Source organism: Glandiceps talaboti, chromosome 3 (genome assembly GCF_964340395.1).
Source record: "Glandiceps talaboti chromosome 3, keGlaTala1.1, whole genome shotgun sequence".
Lineage (NCBI taxonomy): Eukaryota > Metazoa > Hemichordata > Enteropneusta > Spengelidae > Glandiceps > Glandiceps talaboti.
Window position 1 is genome coordinate 18,755,247 of NC_135551.1, and position 20,126 is coordinate 18,775,372.

At 35.7% G+C, this 20,126-nt stretch overlaps 1 protein-coding gene across 1 annotated transcript; it reads right to left on the bottom strand.

Moving 5' to 3' along the window:
- Window positions 1-18,188: 18,188 nt before the first annotated feature.
- LOC144433155 (monocarboxylate transporter 3-like) lies at window positions 18,189-20,011 on the bottom strand. The gene is made up of 3 exons (XM_078121465.1): window positions 19,852-20,011; window positions 19,231-19,395; window positions 18,189-18,355 (listed from the first exon to the last, which is right to left on the bottom strand). Exons 1-3 carry the CDS (start codon window positions 20,009-20,011, stop codon window positions 18,189-18,191), a joined length of 492 nt encoding a protein of 163 aa, XP_077977591.1.
- Window positions 20,012-20,126: the final 115 nt, after the last annotated feature.

A 20,126-nucleotide genomic window follows, 5' to 3' on the forward strand; every position in this document is an offset into this window, starting at 1 on the left:
GGGACAAAGGGGAGGGTTACTTTTTACAAATGGAGAATGGGGGAGGGTCATGTTTTACTTAACAGACCATGTGTGATTTCCTCCGGCCCTCCCCCTGAAAATACTGAAGGCTCCCTTAAAGAGAGAGAGAGAGCGCGAGAGCGAGACAGAGAGAGGGGGAGGAGGCATACATGTACACAAATACATACATTGATGGTTGTTTTTGAAGCAGTTTTGTGATAAACACCCTGACGTATTTGACAACATATAGTACAGGCTCAGTAAGTTTTGATTGCCAGATTTTACACACAAAAAAGCAGCTAGCCGATTTGGCTTTGCAAGTGAAGAGTACTTTAGAATTGAGAAAACAAGAAAAGCGGAACCCTACCAATGAAACAGCAACAACACCAATAAAAAAGAAAGAAAGAAAAGTACACGGTGTGAGGTTGGGTACACGAGCCAGTCTACCCATCCAATGAAGGGCGCCCTCTAGTCGCGTTTAATTACGGATAAAAATTAAGCTTTTCCACGGAATTTATTTAGATATTATTTCACGTTGCGATTTGTGACAAACAGTCTTTTTGTAAAAGTTGATATTCAACACAAGTGTTTCAGGATCCGTGAGTTGCAAAACAAAACAAAAATTTGTCAGTGATTTTATTTAAGGTAGAATAGTGGACGAATTTAGTTCTTAGATCTAGCCATATCAAAGATTATTTCTGGTCCTTTTGACATGATAAAGGACATTTGTGGTTCACGGTCTTGTTTCAAGGAAATCAACAACACATTTCATGCATTTGACAATGACATTGGAATCTAAAATGGATTAATAGACAATTTTGTACGGTGACCTGTGACCTTTCCCCATTTCTAACTGCAAACTGAGAACTGTGACATGACTGAAATAAGACATTTCTATTTCGAGTTTTCCCCTCCACTGTCCATGGTTGAATTCTACGCAAATACAAAAGATAACCCTTGAAGTCGACTCTTCACCGATGATAGATTTTGTCTCTGAATCTTAGGGGCAACATCAAAAGTTCAATATAATATATCTAACTTAATTGCTTAAGTTAGGTCCCAGACCCCCCACCCCCCCCCCCCCCCATCTAACTTAACTGACCAAAAATTGAAAATCGTTTCAGACTCATACTGTATACTTCCACTTTCAAACAACGTAGCAATATAATACTGAATTATAAATAAAATAGAAAACCATTTTAACTCAGAAAAATACTTTTATTGAAAACCAACAGAACACAACAACACTGAATTTACACGTCGTCACATTGATTACTAATACTGGTATGTCTGGTTTCACTTTCTTTTTTGAAATGGGAGACATTTTGTGACTGGGTGTAGGCTCATCAGCAACACTTTAATCGGATGATTTTTGTTTAACTGAAAAATACAGGGCCGGTCGGGAAAGTGTAGGAATCGCCTTTGTTAACTAGTTCGACTAAATTGATTTTACAGATAGATTTGATTCATAAAACTTGACAAGGTGTTTTGCAAACAGCAGGATACCACTTCCCATTAAAGGCCATTCCAAAGATTAGATCGGATGAAGTAACCATTTTCACTGGAGTAAAGAACTATATGTAGTAACATTGCAATTCAAACTGTAAAACATTTAACTGTCTCTGCAAAACATAGTTTCAACTAGAAATTGTATTTACCAGCTCTCATGCTTTTTAGCCTTCAAGTTGTTTCTGTCGAGTCGTATATATTCGCACGTTTCCGTTGATTTTGACTGTGACATCGCACCACGACAGTGATGAACACGTTGACGCGGCGCGGCGGCCACGGCTTTCACATGCATGTTCCAACTATCATCTACAAACATCTATAAATCTGTTTGAAATTGCTAAACTATTGCTGAATAATTATTTCAGGCGATCGAACTTTTGATTTTCACGAAGGATTGAATCAACATCGGTCGAACGATCAACTTGTTGCGAGTGTAGAAATAAACATTCGCAATACCACGCTATCTACGACAATTTAGTCCAAGTTGAGAGGTCACATCAAACATGACATCTCATCGGTAATTTCCGGATTTACATTCGTATTAGTTTCACGTTATAACTTATGGCCTAACTTAGAACCTTCGCGTAGGTGGATTTTGGCAACGCCTTCTCCACATAGTCTATTGAAATCAATTATCGTGAAGGTCCTTTAAAATTTACCACTACGATTGCACGATCGTCTCTGATCACGTACCCACTGTGACTTCGTTAACTTTCAAACATATTTTTAACGTATTTCAAAATAGATTGTTTCGACTCGACCTCCTGGGACATGAACTCGGCTAATGACCGTCGATCATTTTTGTATTTGGCATGCCACAACTTCGTTGCGCTTTCCTGTACACCGGCCCGGGATTTGCCCTGTTGTTCTTTGATATTTAACTCCCAAATCTTGTTCGCTAGTTTCTGAAAGTCGTTCGAAGGGCATTTATAAATTGTGTGTTGAGAACATATATGGACGAGAAAATTGTACGAACCCTTCGTGGACGACGCCAACTGATGAAATGTGCGTACGCACACTCTGGATACCCACCTCGTTCCCAAATACCTATTTTGCAGCAAATTTGAAAGCTGAACCGCGTACCGCTGATAAATCGGACCGACTGTACGCAGTTTTTTAGGTAAAAGCAGCCTTGAAATCGTACTAAATTTGCCAAGTATGGCGTTAAATCGTTTTTGACGGTTGAGAAATTATTTTGGCCAAAACCCCCCCACCCCCAAACTAAAGCAATTAAGTTTTTTTGTAAACATCGATCTTTTGACGTCGCCCCTTAATCTATGAAAATATCAATTTAGATAAGAAAGGGGTGAACTCTTAGTAAATAATTTAGGTAATGTAACTAACATTTTCACGAAATAATAGAACCATTGATATTAAAATTAAAAAGGAGAATTGTTTCTGGTCAACGCGCGCATCACGTATATACCCTCGCGTCGGGTTTTTTTCATGTTGTCCAGGCTATGCAGTCTGCAGATCCGGGGAAAACACGTCTATTAGCATGATTAGGCGTAAACAAAATTGTGTGGTTCTGATTGCATTCAATTTTAAAATAGGTGGGGTAGGTCGATTTGTTTTCATATATGAGTGTCTCGTTCAGGTAGTGATGTTTTTCTCTTGTTATCCATATGGTCTCTGTGTTATTGGCTTCTCCTCATTAGATGTACAGCAATTACAGACTGGAAGAACAGTTTTATATTGTCTTTTAAAGTTGATGTCGGTTTCCGCATCCACTACTTCTTGCCAGACTTCACAATTTTCGCGATTTTCTTATTTTTTTCTCTCGAATATGTAAAAAAAAAAGTTTAGGGTCGGATAACCGGAACTTAACAATTTTTTTTATTTGGCCTTAGCTAGGCTTTGAAATCAAGTGTTTCGTTAGTGTCTGTTAACCAGACGTCCAACCGTCAGTATCGATCTCGGCCAGGAAGTGCAATGAGGTATTTGCAATGAGGCTGGGTAACCTAGACTAGAGTTTGGTATATTTCTCGTCGCGATTACATAGTGATTGTTTTGATTTTCAATGTTTCTATATTCCTTTGTTTGTTAAAGAACATATGTTGTTCACTGCGAAAACAATGTTATGTAAAATCCAATATGAAAAATAACACAGACTGGACATTATGTGTGCATGTATGTATGTAGGTATGTATGTATGTATGTATGTATGTATGTATGTATGTATGTATGTATGTATGTATGTATGTATGTGTGTGTGTATGTATGTATGTGTGTATGTATGTATGTGTGTATGTATGTATGTATGTATGTATGTACGTACGTACGTACGTACGTTTGTATGTATGTATGTATGTATGTATGTATGTATGTATGTATGTATGTACGTACGACGTCCGTGATTTTAAGTTTTTTATGTTTAAAATATCACAAAATGCAGTCGGAAGCTAAAATTTTAGTTCGTAAACAAGGTGTTTCCAATGAACATGAACTTGGTAGTAAACTTAGTCTTTTTTGTCTTATTTCAAACATGAACAAAATGTGTTTCATTTAGTAAGTAAGATTATCATACGATTTCTAGGGGTCAAAGTCAGTCCTATCTATCTGTCTGTCTGTCTGTCTGTCTGTCTGTCTGTCTGTCTGTCTGTCTGCATGTATCTGTCGCCTCGCCCATGTGTTACGACACAGTAAATTTTATCCCTGCTGTGGGTTTCTGTACTTTGCAAGCATTATAATCGTCGTCTCGTGCGAGTATGGTGCATCAGACAAACAGCTGTTCAAATTTGTCTGAGGCAATGAAAACATAATATTGCTCCACTGTTATGGTATACCATATGTTGCAATTTCTAATATTATCTCTGCATGTGTCACGAACTGATATTTCAATATTCATATCTTTGGCAATTTCTTTTCATATTCCAAACTATCTAAAATTTCTCTTTCTAACTGCTCGAGGGAAATGATCTGACGGTTGGATGTGAAAACTAAGCTATGACATTTTGTGACAGTAAGTATAAATAGAACTCCACGAAGATATACTGTTGCTGCGAGTCATATGCGTGTTCATTTTTTGAATGTTTATCCTCTTGCCAAGCCATCCCCGTTGTTATCGTAGCCATACACAATCATTTGGCTGTTACTATGGGTGTGGTGTTGTTACTAGGCATATTAGCATATACTTTATGAATGTTAATTCACTTCCCTTCCCAATAATGTTGTTAATTTTGCAAAATATACTGGCATTTGACTGTTGCTAAGGACTTGGTCATGGCTGCTAGGGCCAGTGGTATCAATATACAACTTCTGTAGATTGACACATCTATCTAGAAACATACTCATCAATTTTCAGTCAACTTATTTTTTAACCAAAATTAACCTTTTCAGACCTTTGGGGTCATCATCAATCGGTAGACTAGTTTTGAAACTAAAGCTTTTTGAGATAATCACATGGATTAATGCAGTGGCTTATCACAAACCCACTATGGTGGTAATATACAAGTAGTGGGAAACAAGTAATTCCCATAAAAAATATTGATGTGGTGCCAGTGATAGCATAGCGTCATTTCTGACAGCAGTTAGCTTAAGCCAATGTCTTTTAAATATTTGAACAAGGGGGGGGGGGGGGTCATTTAGAGAATGTGATTTGAGGGAGGACCTAGTTTTAGAAAAATGGAATCGGAGGACAGACTGCCACTTGATTCCACCAGACCTTCCCCAGTCGTAATTATTGAAAGCTACCTTCCTTGAATATAGGATTTTTGGCCAAAACAAGTATGATTACGGCTAAACACCGATGTAAATCGCTATTATATATTGCAAAACTAGTTAATAGCCTCTATCTCTTGTAAGTAATAACACTGCATTGCGCTACAGTACATGGCATTGGTATCAGTAATTAATTGTAGATAAACAAAGGGTCGTCATTACTGACCTGCAATATCTATCAAATTACTTATACTAACTGGTGGCTGTGATAAATTCGGAATAAATTACCATGTACATGTGATAATTTATGGCATGCAGTATTTTATTTCCCCACAGATAAGAAATGCGAACTTAACTGTGATGGATATTGTGAAGTTCACGCTGCAATGATTTGCGCTGGTCAGTTTCCTGCAAAGGGGCAGGTCTGGAAAATGTAGAGGGACATTTAAAAGGTACTTGTAGCATTGTAATTACGGATGCATACTTAGCCACCACTTGCAATTAGCTGAAATCACACCTGATATCAAGATTCAATTTATCAACGATGCAATGACGTAATTTACCATACGTATGTAACGTCATAGAAAGCATGCATATCGATATTAAAATCATTTTTTTAAAAATATTATGATGAAGAATCACCTGTGCAGGTGAATAGTTACAAATAAATTAAAATTTGTACTGCACCAAAATACTTGGATAAATCCTAGCTTTCAACCTGAGTCTTCAGGTCTTCTTCAAGGAAAATAGTTTAATCAAGGTTATTATGCAAGGATACTTATCTAGTAAAAAACTTATAAACTCAGCTTGTGCCACTTTAAATGCAATGATGAATGATCTGGTTATGTACCTGCTCATGAAAATTGTCTCTGGGACTGTTTTCATCATTTGTCTTTATTTAGCATGATATTCCAATATCTTTCCCCAGAGTTTAGCTTCCAGCATTATCAAGATGCCTTCTTTGCTAGCGCTCCTGCAATTTTAATTCTTCTCCTGACGAAAGTCAAATTACCGTAATAGTGTTCGGGTTTCCAGATTTCGAAGTAAATAGTGGCAAATAATTATCATTTATGTGTTCAATTTTTATTATCATACGCCTTCTTATGCAAAGGAAAGACTAATTTGTAACAGCTTTAGGTGACAGGGAAGTGTGTTTAAAGTTACTGTAGAAAATGCAAAGATTTCACAATTTTCAGTTGAAATTCATAATATTACATCTTCATATAAAATAGTCTTTATCAAGCTGTTGCAACATACTGTATGTTTAAGTTGTTTATATAAATCATACGCCAATCACTGGTAAAAAAAATAAGGAATTAACTATTCCATGAAGAATTACAGATCAAGCTGTTCCACAGTTTGTCGTAAATTTGTCGACAGTTTGCATAACAGGGCACGTGCACATCAATCATTACATGTAGAAGGAATAAAAGTGTTGTGAAACATGAAATGTGAAAAGGCTTGCATACAGATAAATCAGTAAAATTGTTTCAATCATCTTAAAGGTATGCAGAACATATTTTTAACTACCTCCCGTAAGGGGAGGTTACATTGTACTTCTATCTGTCTGTCTGTCTGTCTGTCTGTCTGTCTGTCTGTCTGTCTGTCTGTCTGTATGTCTGTCTGTCTGTCTGTCTGTCTGTCTGTCTGTGCCTGCCTGCCTGCCTGCCTGCCTGCATGCATGCATGCATGCATGTATGTATGTATGTATGTATGTATGTATGTATGTATGTATGTATGTATGTATGTATGTATGTATGTATGTATGTATGTATGTATGTATGTATGTATGTATGTATGTATGCATGTATGTATGTATGTATGTATGTATGTATGTACGTACGTACGTATGCATGCCTGTGTGTCCGTACATGTCTGTCTGTCTGTCTGTCTGTCTGTCTGTCTGTCTGTCTGTCTGTCTGTCTGTCTGTCTGTCTGTGGACACGATATCTCTAAAACTGCAGCATCAATTCTAATGACACTTGCTACACCACATCTTCCATATGGTAATGACAAGAATTGATTGTTGATGTAGCTTGTAGTTTTAATGAGTAATTTGCGTAATTACTTATTAGCACCCATTAAGCTATATCTAAAGAATGCACTATTCAAATTGCGCAAAGTTTGGTTCATATGTCAACCATAACAAAGCACACATTCCTTTAAAGCTAGTTGGTGTAGTTTTTTTTATGTAATTTTTAATTGTGAATTGTAATTTGCATAAATAATCATTTTTGATAATTAGGCAATATCTTTAGAATGCAAGATTTAAATGTCAGATAATTTAGTACATGGATTGGTGGTAAAGTTGTTCATGTGTCCTTTCAAACTTGTTTATATAACTGATAATCGTAATGCTTCATCTGCATAATTACTGATTTTGCAATGATTAGGCAATATCCTAACTATTCAAATTTCATATAGTTTCATATCATTAATTTTCCAATTAATATCATGTATAATAGCTATAGCTCAGACTTCTACATTCCAACAACATGTGTAGGAAATCTATGTTTTTGCCCTTAAGGGAGGCATTCAGTTTGATTATGATAACAATTTATTCTCGCCCAGGCAATGTTATCTCACACAATGTTATACAAAATTAAACTATTTAGCGTTAAGTGTGATGATGAATGATCTGGCTAGGTACCTGTTCATGAGAATTGTTTCTGGGTCCGTCTTCCTGCCTGATCATGAGTTGTTACCAAGATGCCTTCTTTGCCCTTGCAACTCTTCCCCTGACGAAAGTCAGTAAATAGCGGCAATTCTTAGTATCACTCTCGCCTTCGTATGCAAAGGAAAGACTAATTTGTAACAGTTTTTAGGTGACAGGGAAGTGTGTTTAAAGTTACTGTAGAAAATGCAAAGATATCACGGTTTTCAGTTTATTTGATAATATCACATCTTCATATAAAATAATCTTTATCAAGCTGTTGCAACATATGTTGCCTGTATGTTTAAGTAGTTTATATAAATTATACGCCAATCATTGTAAAAACAAGTAAATCAAATATTGCAAAACGCAGTCTCAACAATATATCTATCAAGCTGTACCACAGATGGGTTTATCGATTGGTTACATCACAGGGCACATCAATCATTGCATTTAGATGGAATTAAATGGGTTTTGAAACATAACGTGTGATAGGCCTGCATATTGCATTATGATAACTCATTAAAACTGTTTCAATCATCTTAAATATATGCATCATACGTTTTGTGTATTACAAGAAAATTGATTCTCCACCGGACAATATTATCTCTAAATACAGAATGCATTTGTTTCGCTTGGAGATGGTATACAGTGTTGTAGATCAATCTGCTAATTATTTGTCGCCATGTTAAGGTCCACTGTGCAATGTATTTTGCATATAGCAAAGTACAGGAAGAATCTATGGTTTGACTTTTGGGAGAAGGCTAAAACCCACTACGTCATCTTTTGATATGAGTGACATGTATCAAGCAACCAATAAGAAACCGAAGAAAAGATTTGCACACGGACATGTATGATGCGCTTATGCAAATGAAGTGGAATTGCATTTCGTTTTAAATCATTAGCAGAACAGTCTAGTACCATTCTCATCGAACGGTACACTGAAGACACTTCGATACTGCGGAGAACAGCAAGATGAGGTAAGGAAAGAATACTCCGAGTAAACTAGCTTTCCGTGGACTTAACGGTGGGCATTTCTTCGATACTATGACTCTTTCGTGTTTTGTATCAGATTGATGACGTTATCGTTGATTTTGTCACAAAACAACGCGTTTTAACAACATTCAGGGTATTACATCGACAATGTTATCAAATGAATACATATAGGCTTAATTTATTTTGTACAATGTATAACTTCATGAGAAACTGATGTAAAATATCTTGACCTCAACTGTTACCATGAAAATACAATACTGAAAGTTAAGATAGAAATGGGTATTGATGTATCACAAGTTTATAAGAGAATGTTTATAAGCATCTATAACTTAAAAACAACATATATATATTTGTAATCATAGCTGTTATATCGATATCATATCGATAACGCCTGTTGGTGTCAGGAGAGGTGTTCTTATTCAATATAGTCTCTAGCTTGTCTTTTCACGAACCTCAATAATATCTGTGTTCCATCCCATCTGTTGTATAATCTTGGATTGAGGATACTGTGTAATGATATCTGCAGCTCTTTTTATATTTTTGCTTGAGTTTTTTCTAACAGTGAGTATCAATTCATCAGGGCAATCATTTGTTAACAGTTTCCTACCACTCACTGGTAACATTTTAATTATGAAGTGTCATTAATTGTACACTGTATTAGAGTCCAACCTCCATCTTTTTCATGTAAATTCGCTGTTTTTGAGATTTCGAACTTTTGTTCCTCAAGTTTGGCGGAGAATAAAACCACATATTCCAAATCACCCGTTTAAAGTTGACAGTACGATGTATTAATCTGGTTAAAACATTTTAAATTGTGTTAATTCCATCGATAGGTCTACTATTCTATGTCTCCTATTGATTGTCTCTTTGGTCATGGCAGACCACAAAGACGTAAGTAGAACCATCTTAGTTTCACTTGAAATATGCGTGGCCTGAGATATGACAGAAAATGTACCTAGCATTTATCAATTTCTAACATCATTCGAACGCCGGTGAGAAGTGCTGTACAGGTGAGGATTCTCAACAAACATTCCCTTATAAATCACGATATAGTTTTACCAATCGACATGATACCTCTGTATCACAATTTGAACAGCGCGAAGTGTGGATAGTTCTAAATTTGTTATCAATATCACGTAAACTTAATCACGAATTTATATCTATTGTTTTTCATGAACAAAATGCACTTTTATATATGGTAAGTGACGACATAAATACAGTTCATTTTGTTTCTATATGCTTTTAAATTGATGGGGCAGCATAAATGGCCCCGGGGACTGAACTTGTTTTCAATAAAGTGCTCCGCTCAATGGAAATTTACCTTTTATATAATGGATGCTAACTGCCTTGCATTGTAAACGTGTATTATCACATTATCGTGGATTTTAATGCTGGGTTGTGGTAGAGGTGAAATCTCACATCAAGTATCTTTAAGGTAAAATGGACCGAAATGCATAGGAGATATAGCAAGTCTTCAGTTCATTCAATTGTCCTATTTAAATATATAATTATGTGTGTTGTCTGTGTGTTGTCTGTGTGTGTGTGTGTGTGTGTGTGTGTGTGTGTGTGTGTGTGAGTGATGGCGTAAATACAGTTTACTTGGTTTCGCAATAAAATGCTAAATAAAATACTATATGCAAATCTCATGCATGAGGTTTGGTATGACATCAATATTGCGATAGCTCTTCTAATTCTCTAAAAGTGAAAAGTATTCTCGAATCGAGAGGCACAGTTACTTTGTCACTCTTATGAACCATGTTGTGCAGAACGTGCTAACGCTGCTTCGTGTATAAATAATAGGGGGTTACGAAACAGCTACAGACATTATGAAGGGGGGTTCTCTAGGAGCAGAAGCGAAATTGTAATCGTTTTCCACATGTTTGAAAGGGGTCTAACATTGCTTATTTCCATTTTCTACACAGAGAAGAATTGTGAAATTAAATGTAAAGGGCGGTCGGTCGCCAGTGAAGACGATTGTATCGCCCCTGAGATAGCTATTGATGATGAATTTTGTTCCTCTAAGCTTGGTGTCTGCTGCACAAGTAAGCAATGCATAACATGTATTTAAAGCTCAGTGGTTGTGCGCCACTCATATTCGATGCTCATGTTTGAATAGAGTGTTTGCAAACATGATTTTGAGTTTAAAAAAAGCAAACCGTTCGTGGTTTTTTCAATCAGCATATGTAATCCCATCGTAGTCAGATTTGTTCACTAGTAATGGATTTCTTTCCTTTCTGTTCGCGGTTGCTCCCTTATTTTACATATGTACATAAATATTTGAAAATATGGCTGTCAATTGATGGATTCTTTCACAATAACTGATTTTACGTTACAAGGCTTCCTGCTAATCGTTACAATTTCAATTTGATTTACCTTCAACAACAACAACAACAACAACAACAACAACAACAACAACAACAACAACAACAACAACAACAACACAATTTATATGTGAGCAAGTTGAGTTATTGATTAATCACATACCTGAAATATATTACTCTTCATTGAATAGCTAAAACCGTCTGTGAATTGAGATGCGATGGTACATGTGTTAGTGTTGACGATGACTGTTCGAGCCCTAACAACATCTATGGTGGGTCAGTCTGCTCTTGTTCTGGTTCGAAAGCCGGTGAGAATCTTATGTGCTGTACAGGTGAGGATTCTCAACAAACATTCCCTTATAAATCACGATATAGTTTTGCCAAACTAGGTTATTTATCAAAGCGCAATTTTAAAATTTACTCTTACTCTTTGTTTTTTTATGTTGTTACTACGGCAACTACTAACGTTCTCCATCTATTCTATTTTGCAGATGTCTGTGATATGGGTGTTGGTGAGTAGATTTCCTTCCTTTTTATCATTCCTTTTTTTTATATATGAGTATCTACTTCCGGTAGTTATGTTTTCCGTAGTGTTTGTGTTTGTGTTTGTGTTTGTGTTTGTGTTTGTGTTTGTGTTTGTGTTTGTGTTTGTGTTTGTGTTATTGGTTTCTTCCAATCAGACACACAGTCATTACAGATTGGAATAACACTGTGTACTTGTTTTTTTAAGTTGATATCAGTTTCCGCATCCTCATCACCACATATGTGCGCACAAATATCCTTATATCCGATGTCAGCACCATTAGATAATATGACAGTTCTACTGGCATGTCAGGATTAGCTCTGTTTGTATAGGGTGGCTGGTTTAGTCATTCCGACTAATGGCATTTCAAAATGATTAGCCAGAAAAGAAATTATTAATTTTGATACATTAGCTAGTTTGTCGCTCGTTGAGGCATGGTGCGACTCAAATAGTGTTCAGTTTATTTATTAGAATGTTATAATTAGGGGCACATGGGCCCCTCCATTTCTCTGTATTTAGGTGGCATTATCAAACTGTTAAATAAATCAATAATGCATTTAGTATCGTTGTTTGTTATTCATAGTTTTATGTACATATTAGTAGCGTATTTTGAAAAGTCACTGTTACACAACCAATGTTCGTTTTTAACTTGTAGAAATGTGGACATCGAAAACTGCTAAAAATTTGGGTTGAGTATAAAAGGTTTAGGGTGTATGTCATGTAAATATAGAAAAGACGAACGAAAACGCTGTACTTGTTTTTTAAGTTGATATCAGATTCCGCATCCTCATCACCACATGTGCGCACACAAATGTCCTTATGTGCTTTCAAATTTAAGAACAGTTGAAGCAATTTGTGTTGATGACATTGTGCATCGTGTGTCTACTATTGGTGCTCGCTTAAATTTTAGGTTTTATACTTTGCATGTATAACTAAACGGCTATCTGAGAGTGTGTATATATGATACATTTAGATGACAGAAGCGAGAACTGTGTATCAGTCTACCATGGTGTTTGCAGACCTGAGGATAGTTGCCGAGAAAATGAAAATCCGAGAGCTCAGAGAGACGTGTGCACCAATGGTCCTGACACTGGGTGCATCTGCTGTAAACGTGAGTATTGACTCACTCTTGTAAATTCTTTATTTTATTCAAAATAAATTCAAAAACATGTTTTGACGATACTAAATTACTACTCACATGTGTTGAATGAGACACGCTTTTCATCTAGATAATCGATTTTCAATTTCTATATCTTTTCAGGCAAATGTCCTCATGGACATGGTACGTACCTTGTAATTTTATTGTTATTATTTTATTCTTTACATTGTTTGCTTTGAATGTTCGGTTCCAGTAAACAGTAGGAGAGGACAATTATACACATCTAGACAAATCTGTGACAATTTAGATTATATTGGAGTTAAATTGTAGGTTCTTATTTCAAGTAACGTACATTGCGTTATCCTTCGGTTAGTTCTCTCTGTTAAAAAAGTGTTGTTGGTGAAAAATTAATTATTGTAATTAGGTTTCCTGTAGTTATATATGTCGTAGTATTATAAAAGTTGACATTGTGTCTGAACAGGGCCTGGGCCTGGGACTGGTAGAACAGATCCCAGATATTCTACGTTGGACAACAACACTTACCACTATGAAGGCAAATGTACTTACACTATGATGAGAGAATGTGAGGATCCAAAAGCACATCCATGGTTTACCATTTATATAGAACATACAGGTGAAAGAGTATTTTACAAAGGACATGAGAAAACCTACGTCAAAGGAGCCATAGCTGAGATCAATACTAAAGATGGCGGGAAGCATATCATTCATTTGATGAGTCACGGACACGTTAAGGTAAAAAAATATCGTGTCTCTCACCACTGGACGAACTGCATATACTAGAATTAAAAGTGGGTGTGATTATCTGTACATGGGTGAGTATGTACGTGTGTATATGTATGGCCATGTTTTTGTGTATGTGACTGTGTGCATGTCTCGTATATATGTATGTGTGTGTGTATGTATGTATGTATGTATGTATGTATGTATGGGCATGGCGTGTGGGAAAGATTCTTCAAGATTCTCTAATGAGGGGAGAGATCAACTCATATATATATATATATATATATATATATATATATATATATATATATATATATATATATATATATATATATATCCATCTCTTCCTCTACAGATTAATGATCTCCCAGAGATTGATATGGACGACTTTGATGGATGGAAAGACAACACTCTGGGTTTACGAGTTGTGAAGTTCAACCAGAGACTGAACATCACATTGGATGGCTATTTCACCGTATCATACAATAGAAAAGAAAACGTATTTGTTGAACTGGAAGAAAGGATGGGAGGTAAAGTTTGTGGTCTCATGGGAAACGCAGATGGTAACCCTGACAACGATTTCCTCATCCTTGACCAATTCTCCCCAAGTGGCCTGAAGATGTTGAAGAATCCAACCCAAGATGAGATTAATATCTTCGGTGACAGCTGGGTGAAACCTGGATCGTAAGTAAACACTTTCTGTCTGGTATGGTGGATTTCATCATCCCAAAATATGATGGTTTTATGGAACAAAGACATTGACAGTTTTATCTAATAGATGATACAACTGTTACTCAAAGCCCTCATACATCCCATCGATAACTGTAATCATAGCATTATTGTCACTGAGATTATATTACTGACTACCAGGGTCTCTTGAACATTCAGAGGGGGAAAGTGTTGAGCTCATGTGCTATGAAATTCCACATTACTGTACCATGTCAATCTCAAAAACGTCTCCTTGTTTATACAACTACTGACAATTAATATTAAAACGCAGATCAATTTTCTATTTGTTGTAAATAATGTCATCCCCCTTGTTCATGTAATGGAGTCACACAATAGGCACGTTGTTTGTCTCAGTTTCTTATTCTTTGTGGCCGAGAAACTCTGCCAAGTTATGAATACAAGGAACGTAAGCTGTATAGCTATATACGTATCATGGGTTCATGTAACAAGATTAACGGTGTCTTTGAAGATTAACCTTTGCTAACTACCTTTGTTTGATAGCAGAATTACTCTTTCAATAACTCCATACTTGCAGAGTTGTGATTTTTGTATTTAAAAGATATTTGGCGATTTTTCGAGAGAGAAAAAAACAAAAAAGAACGAAATGTTCGATGAATCAGTACACAGACGACCAATACTACAATGCGTTAAAAAAAATGTGTGGTTCCGATTACATTCAATTTTAAAATAGGTGGGGTAGGTAGATTTTATTTCATTATATTTTTTTATGTGTGAGTGTCTAGTTCAGGTATTCCATTGTTTTCCACACAATGGTCTCTGTGTTGTTTAGATGTCAGCCATTACTGATTGGAAGAATAGTTTTATATTGTCTTTTTAAGTTTATGTCAGTTTCCGCATCCACCATTTCTTGGGAGACTTCACGATTTTCGCGATATTATTATCATTTTTCTCGAATACATAAAAAAAAAAGTTTAGGATCGGCGTGAAAAACTAGGTGGGGTCGGGTAACTTGCCCTCATTACACTGTATCTTTGATAAATTACCGCGTCCTCATAATACAGTTACGATCAGAACATTTCTACGGATGCATTCATAACTTACATTCTGATAGTGACAATACTCACTGAATAGTGAATGCAACTACGATTTCTTTAATGTCTAAAGAACGTCAATCTTATCTAAGCGGCATTCCCTTAATCTCTATAAAATACTGGTCTGTTTTCTATATTTCAGATGCCCAGACACCGAGTAATCATCGCGTACCTGTGAACGTTGTTACAACAACACCGAATAGCATGCATGCGTTCATCCATTCATTCATTCATCCATTCATCCATCCAATCACCCAGTCGCTGTTGTTTGAGTATTTGGTTGTTTTGGACTGCTAATCTGAATCGCTGTATCTTTTTCGGAATTACGTTTCCTCCATTTACGTTGAACTTCTTTTGGAATGAACTGATAACTATATCACACCAGACAATTAACTTCATGAAGTGAAGAATAGATTTATAGATTGTTGTTGTGGTGGTGGTGGTGGTGGTGGTGGTGGTTTGAAATACATAATACTTTCCGGTTATTGGTTCCTTTAAAACAATTTATTCTGTATTCATTCTTTCTTCGACTATATTTAAATAAAGGTGATATACCTGCCAAGATTTGCTTGTTGGTGTTGTGTGTAATATAATCATGTATGGTTGGTTTTCGATTGAATTGAACTTTAGGCTGGGATCAGATTTTGCGGCGGCGGGGGGGGGGGGGTGCCGAAATAGTTTGCTCATGATTTGAACCAAATTCACACATTGTAAACAATTTTGTCAAGTAAAATATTATCTTGCAATGACAAGAAGACGCATGTAAGTTCACATTGATTAAATGAGACAGAGCCATAGGTCAAGCAATGGTATGCTATCTTAATAAGTGGAGGCTGTAGGTGTCACAACAAAGTGATAAATTGTACCCCAATTGATTTCAACAGCTGTTTTAAGTAAGAATATTCTAGAAAGTTCTTTCAACTATTTATTTCTGAACTGAATTAACTGTATTAATGAATACTTTCTAAATAAGGATAAGAGAGTGAATTTTTGCTGTAAACAACTTGTTTGTTAACAATATTTGTATTACGGAATGAACGTCAGTTTAAATAAAATGGTGGTGACGTGTATGGTTGAAGCACAATGGAATTTGTCTCAAACATATTTCGTAGATTGCTGGAAGGCCTTGACGGATGAACACGGATTTGAATGCGCTCCGTGAGCAGAACTTTACAGAGACAAAGACATCCCAAGGAACTTTGATTCTCGGCTATAACTAAATTGAGGAGTTTGATTGAATCGCTCCTATTGTTGAAAACCGTATGAGTTATCCGACCAAAAAGTAATTCCTGTGTCTGTTTGAGTTCTTCATGAATCTTTCCACAGAATACGTGTCCTGACATCTGGTACCTCTGAGATAGACTGTGTGCGTTGAGATTACCACTGAATATAGGTCAATGTCCACAATATCCACATAACAGTCGTCATGTGTTACCTGGATTTCAAGGCCGAAATAACAGAACGTAGCCTGCAAGTTGCATGATGTGATTGTGTGCATGTCTCGTATGTATGTATGTATGTATGTATGTATGTATGTATGTATGTATGTATGTATGTAGAAAAAAGAAATGCATAAGGAACTTGTGAGTCCGAATAAATAGATGTAATCCGATGTTTTGAATAAACATTCTTTTTCAAGGTATTCAAAGGTGAGACATATTAGGTAAACACCGGAATATATCTGAATGTATGTATGTATGTATGTATGTATGTATGTATGTATGTATGTATGTATGTATGTTTGTTTGTTTGTTTGTTTGTTTGTTTGTTTGTTGTTTATTTGTTTGTTTGTTGTTTATTTATTTATTGCTTGACCCAGACTTCAGGCCCATATAAACTAGGTGTAAATTGAATGCCTTCTGTATTGGTTGATGTTCTATATCAATGTATACCAAATTATAGGAAATTTGAAGAATATATCATTATTAAGATATAGGATATGTGCATTTTTTCATCATCATACATCAAGTCATATGGAAGTTGAAGCATACACTAAGATACTGCCAAACTACAACAAATAATCAAGTATACACATGAATCAATCACATTAATAATACTGAACATATGTATTTTGACATCATCCATGCATGCATTAAATTATATGAAATTTAAAGTTTGCAATCATAACATATTGCTTCATTACAAAACATAATTAATTATGCAAACGACTGACTGTAAGAAAACGAAATATGATAGTGTGTATGCAGATTGGGTAATGTCGATAGAAGAAGAAAATGTTCCCTTCATCATAAGATACTATTGGTAAATTCAACTATGTGTATCATACAACTCGTAATTGGTTCATTCAAAACCCGGATATTATTGAGTACTTAATAAAAATGATTTTTATTCACCAATATGATAGAATTAACATTAAAATAGATACATATACAGAATATATGGCAAAAGTGATTAAAATAGCAAAGCTAGTCAAGCTTGTATCCCTTAGTGACTAACAAACATGCTAGTACTTGTAGGTGTATATATACATTTTAAAATATGACAAATCACAACAAACAACAATGGAATAGTAAAAGTGTAAGGAAAAGTTAACTGCTTGTTCTTCAATTAATTGCATTTCGAAACTCTTAACTCTTTGGTTTCAAAAATACATTATCCATGTACAGCAGGTGTCGTCTAAGTTAGATTTGTCAATTTTTATTATACAATAACACCATTTTAGAGAGGTCACACGATGCAGGATTAGTGAAAATGATCTTTCTGGGTCTCATAAACATAACGAAATGCAGCCCTGCTTTTATTCCACTTTAATGGGGTTATTAAAAAGGTACTTTAAACTCTAAATTCTCTTACAAGTTGCATGTGGAGTCACAAATCATGAATCCTTTTGACGAATGGGTTACCTATACATCTACGTCCTGTTATTGTCTATGCCTTCATCGTCCTAGTGGCCAACGTCTTCTGCATACGTCAACTTTCGATTGCTATATTTCCGTTTACCCATTTTTTCCACGACTGGAAAAGTAAATGCTACAAAAGCAGCGAGGATCAGAGAAACGCCTGCCATCCAGAAGGCACCATCATAGACGTCAGTTTTATCACGAATCCACCCTAGGAGATGAGAATTAGAAAAGAAGATTAAACATATGTGGCAATCTTGTGTTATGCTTTTAATGTGCAGTTCACAAGGCATATATAGATACAGTGCTAAAAGAAGATTATTTGAACATAAATAACCAACCTTAATGTTCAAGTTCAACGTATTGTGCGTATAGTGTACATGTTTGATGATGTAGCTTCATAAAAGAGTTAATAGTAATTCAGTGTATACTCGTGCACATTATCACTATCAAAAAATCGAAGCAAACAGTTACTATATAACAACACCATGGGTAATATGATGTCTACTGGTGCCCGAATAACGCCAGACAATAATAATGATCTGAAAGCCAGTCAGGACACTGATGCTTTCAAGGCTAAACTCCCTACACATTATTACTAGGTTTTGTGTTCATACCCCCCCCCCCACACACACACACACACACACACACACACCACTCCTACCCCATCCCACCCCACTAGCTGGTATAACATAGATAGAAATATTTTATTATAACACATAATATTCTCCGGCAAGTATTCTTTCCACAGTCAAAGCAAATCAACGGTAGAATTCCTTTTGCCACTGTAAAAGTACCCTAGGGAAAATAGAAAACGAATATTTCCCTTTGTATGCAAATTGAAGTCACTATATGTCAAACCATGTGATACCATAAGCCAATCACTTAAGGCTGTATGCAATCAATATGTGTTATAAGTTATGTATATCCAATGTCTCATAACACGTTTGAAGTAAAAAAAAATCTTTTCTACCTGCTAAATTCCAATTTTTTGTCCTCATTGGTTTTCCTAATTTCTTGAAAGTTATCATTAAATTGTTTTATTTGATAAATAACAGTGTGAAGAACAAATTTATAAAGTCTTACCAGACAATGGTGCTGTAAGAAGTGCAATTAATCCTTGCACCTGAACACATAATGTTGTTCCATATCCAACCTTTTCTGCACCAAATAAAGATGACACAACTATAGCGATAAAAACAGTGAAGCCCCCAAAAGACATCCCAAAAATGATAATGAAGATGGCTTGACCTGCGAAGACAGATTATTGAAAGTACAAAAGATTTAAACGGGACAATAATCACTATTTAAAAAGCTCAACATTTTCTTAAGTTTTATGTTAAACAGATCTTTGACATACTAGATAAAATACAGAAATGTGGGCATTATTGACATTTGGTAAGTTAAATTACTTTAAATTCTCTGACAAGGGGAATATCATTGAATTCGTAATAAGTTGCATGTATACGAATTGTTATAGCATCATTGCAATTGCAGCGACCGCCTGAAACAAAAAGCACACAATACGGCTGTTGGTGAACAATACGGCTTCACATTTGCAAGGCTCTCGACCAATCAGATTGCGAGATTGCGACAAGTGACTTTTAACATTATGTTCGTAACGAGTGACATGTATAAGAATTTATGTAGTATTAGACAGAGTAGTTTTGGACAGAGAAATGAGTAAATCAGCTAGTTTTTAAGTACCTGTAAAGGTCCTGGTGTATGTACTTATAATAGTTATTGTTCCACAAACAGCCATTGAAGTTCCGTATGGAATGTGGGCTCTCAACCCACGTATATTGCCTATAGCCCCCATGATGGGTATAGCTATAACCTGAGCTAAACCCATGACAGCTGGTATCATAGCACTATATGTACTCGAAATACCACAATCTACAGCACGGCTCACCTAGAAAAAAGGATTAATGGTAAACTTTAATGTCTTCATTTAAAGTTCATAAGTAGCCTTAGATAAGGTA

What these genes read in the sequence shown, in the direction of transcription:
- LOC144433155 (XM_078121465.1), bottom strand. Translation starts at nt 20,011, where the DNA reads ATGATACCAGCTGTCATGGGTTTAGCTCAGGTTATAGCTATACCCATC. An exon ending in ATACACCAGGACCTTTACAG is followed by an intron (nt 19,396 to 19,851) that starts GTACTTAAAAAC and finishes CTGTCTTCGCAG; the next exon opens with GTCAAGCCATCTTCATTATC. An exon ending in TCTTACAGCACCATTGTCTG is followed by an intron (nt 18,356 to 19,230) that starts GTAAGACTTTAT and finishes CTCATCTCCTAG; the next exon opens with GGTGGATTCGTGATAAAACT.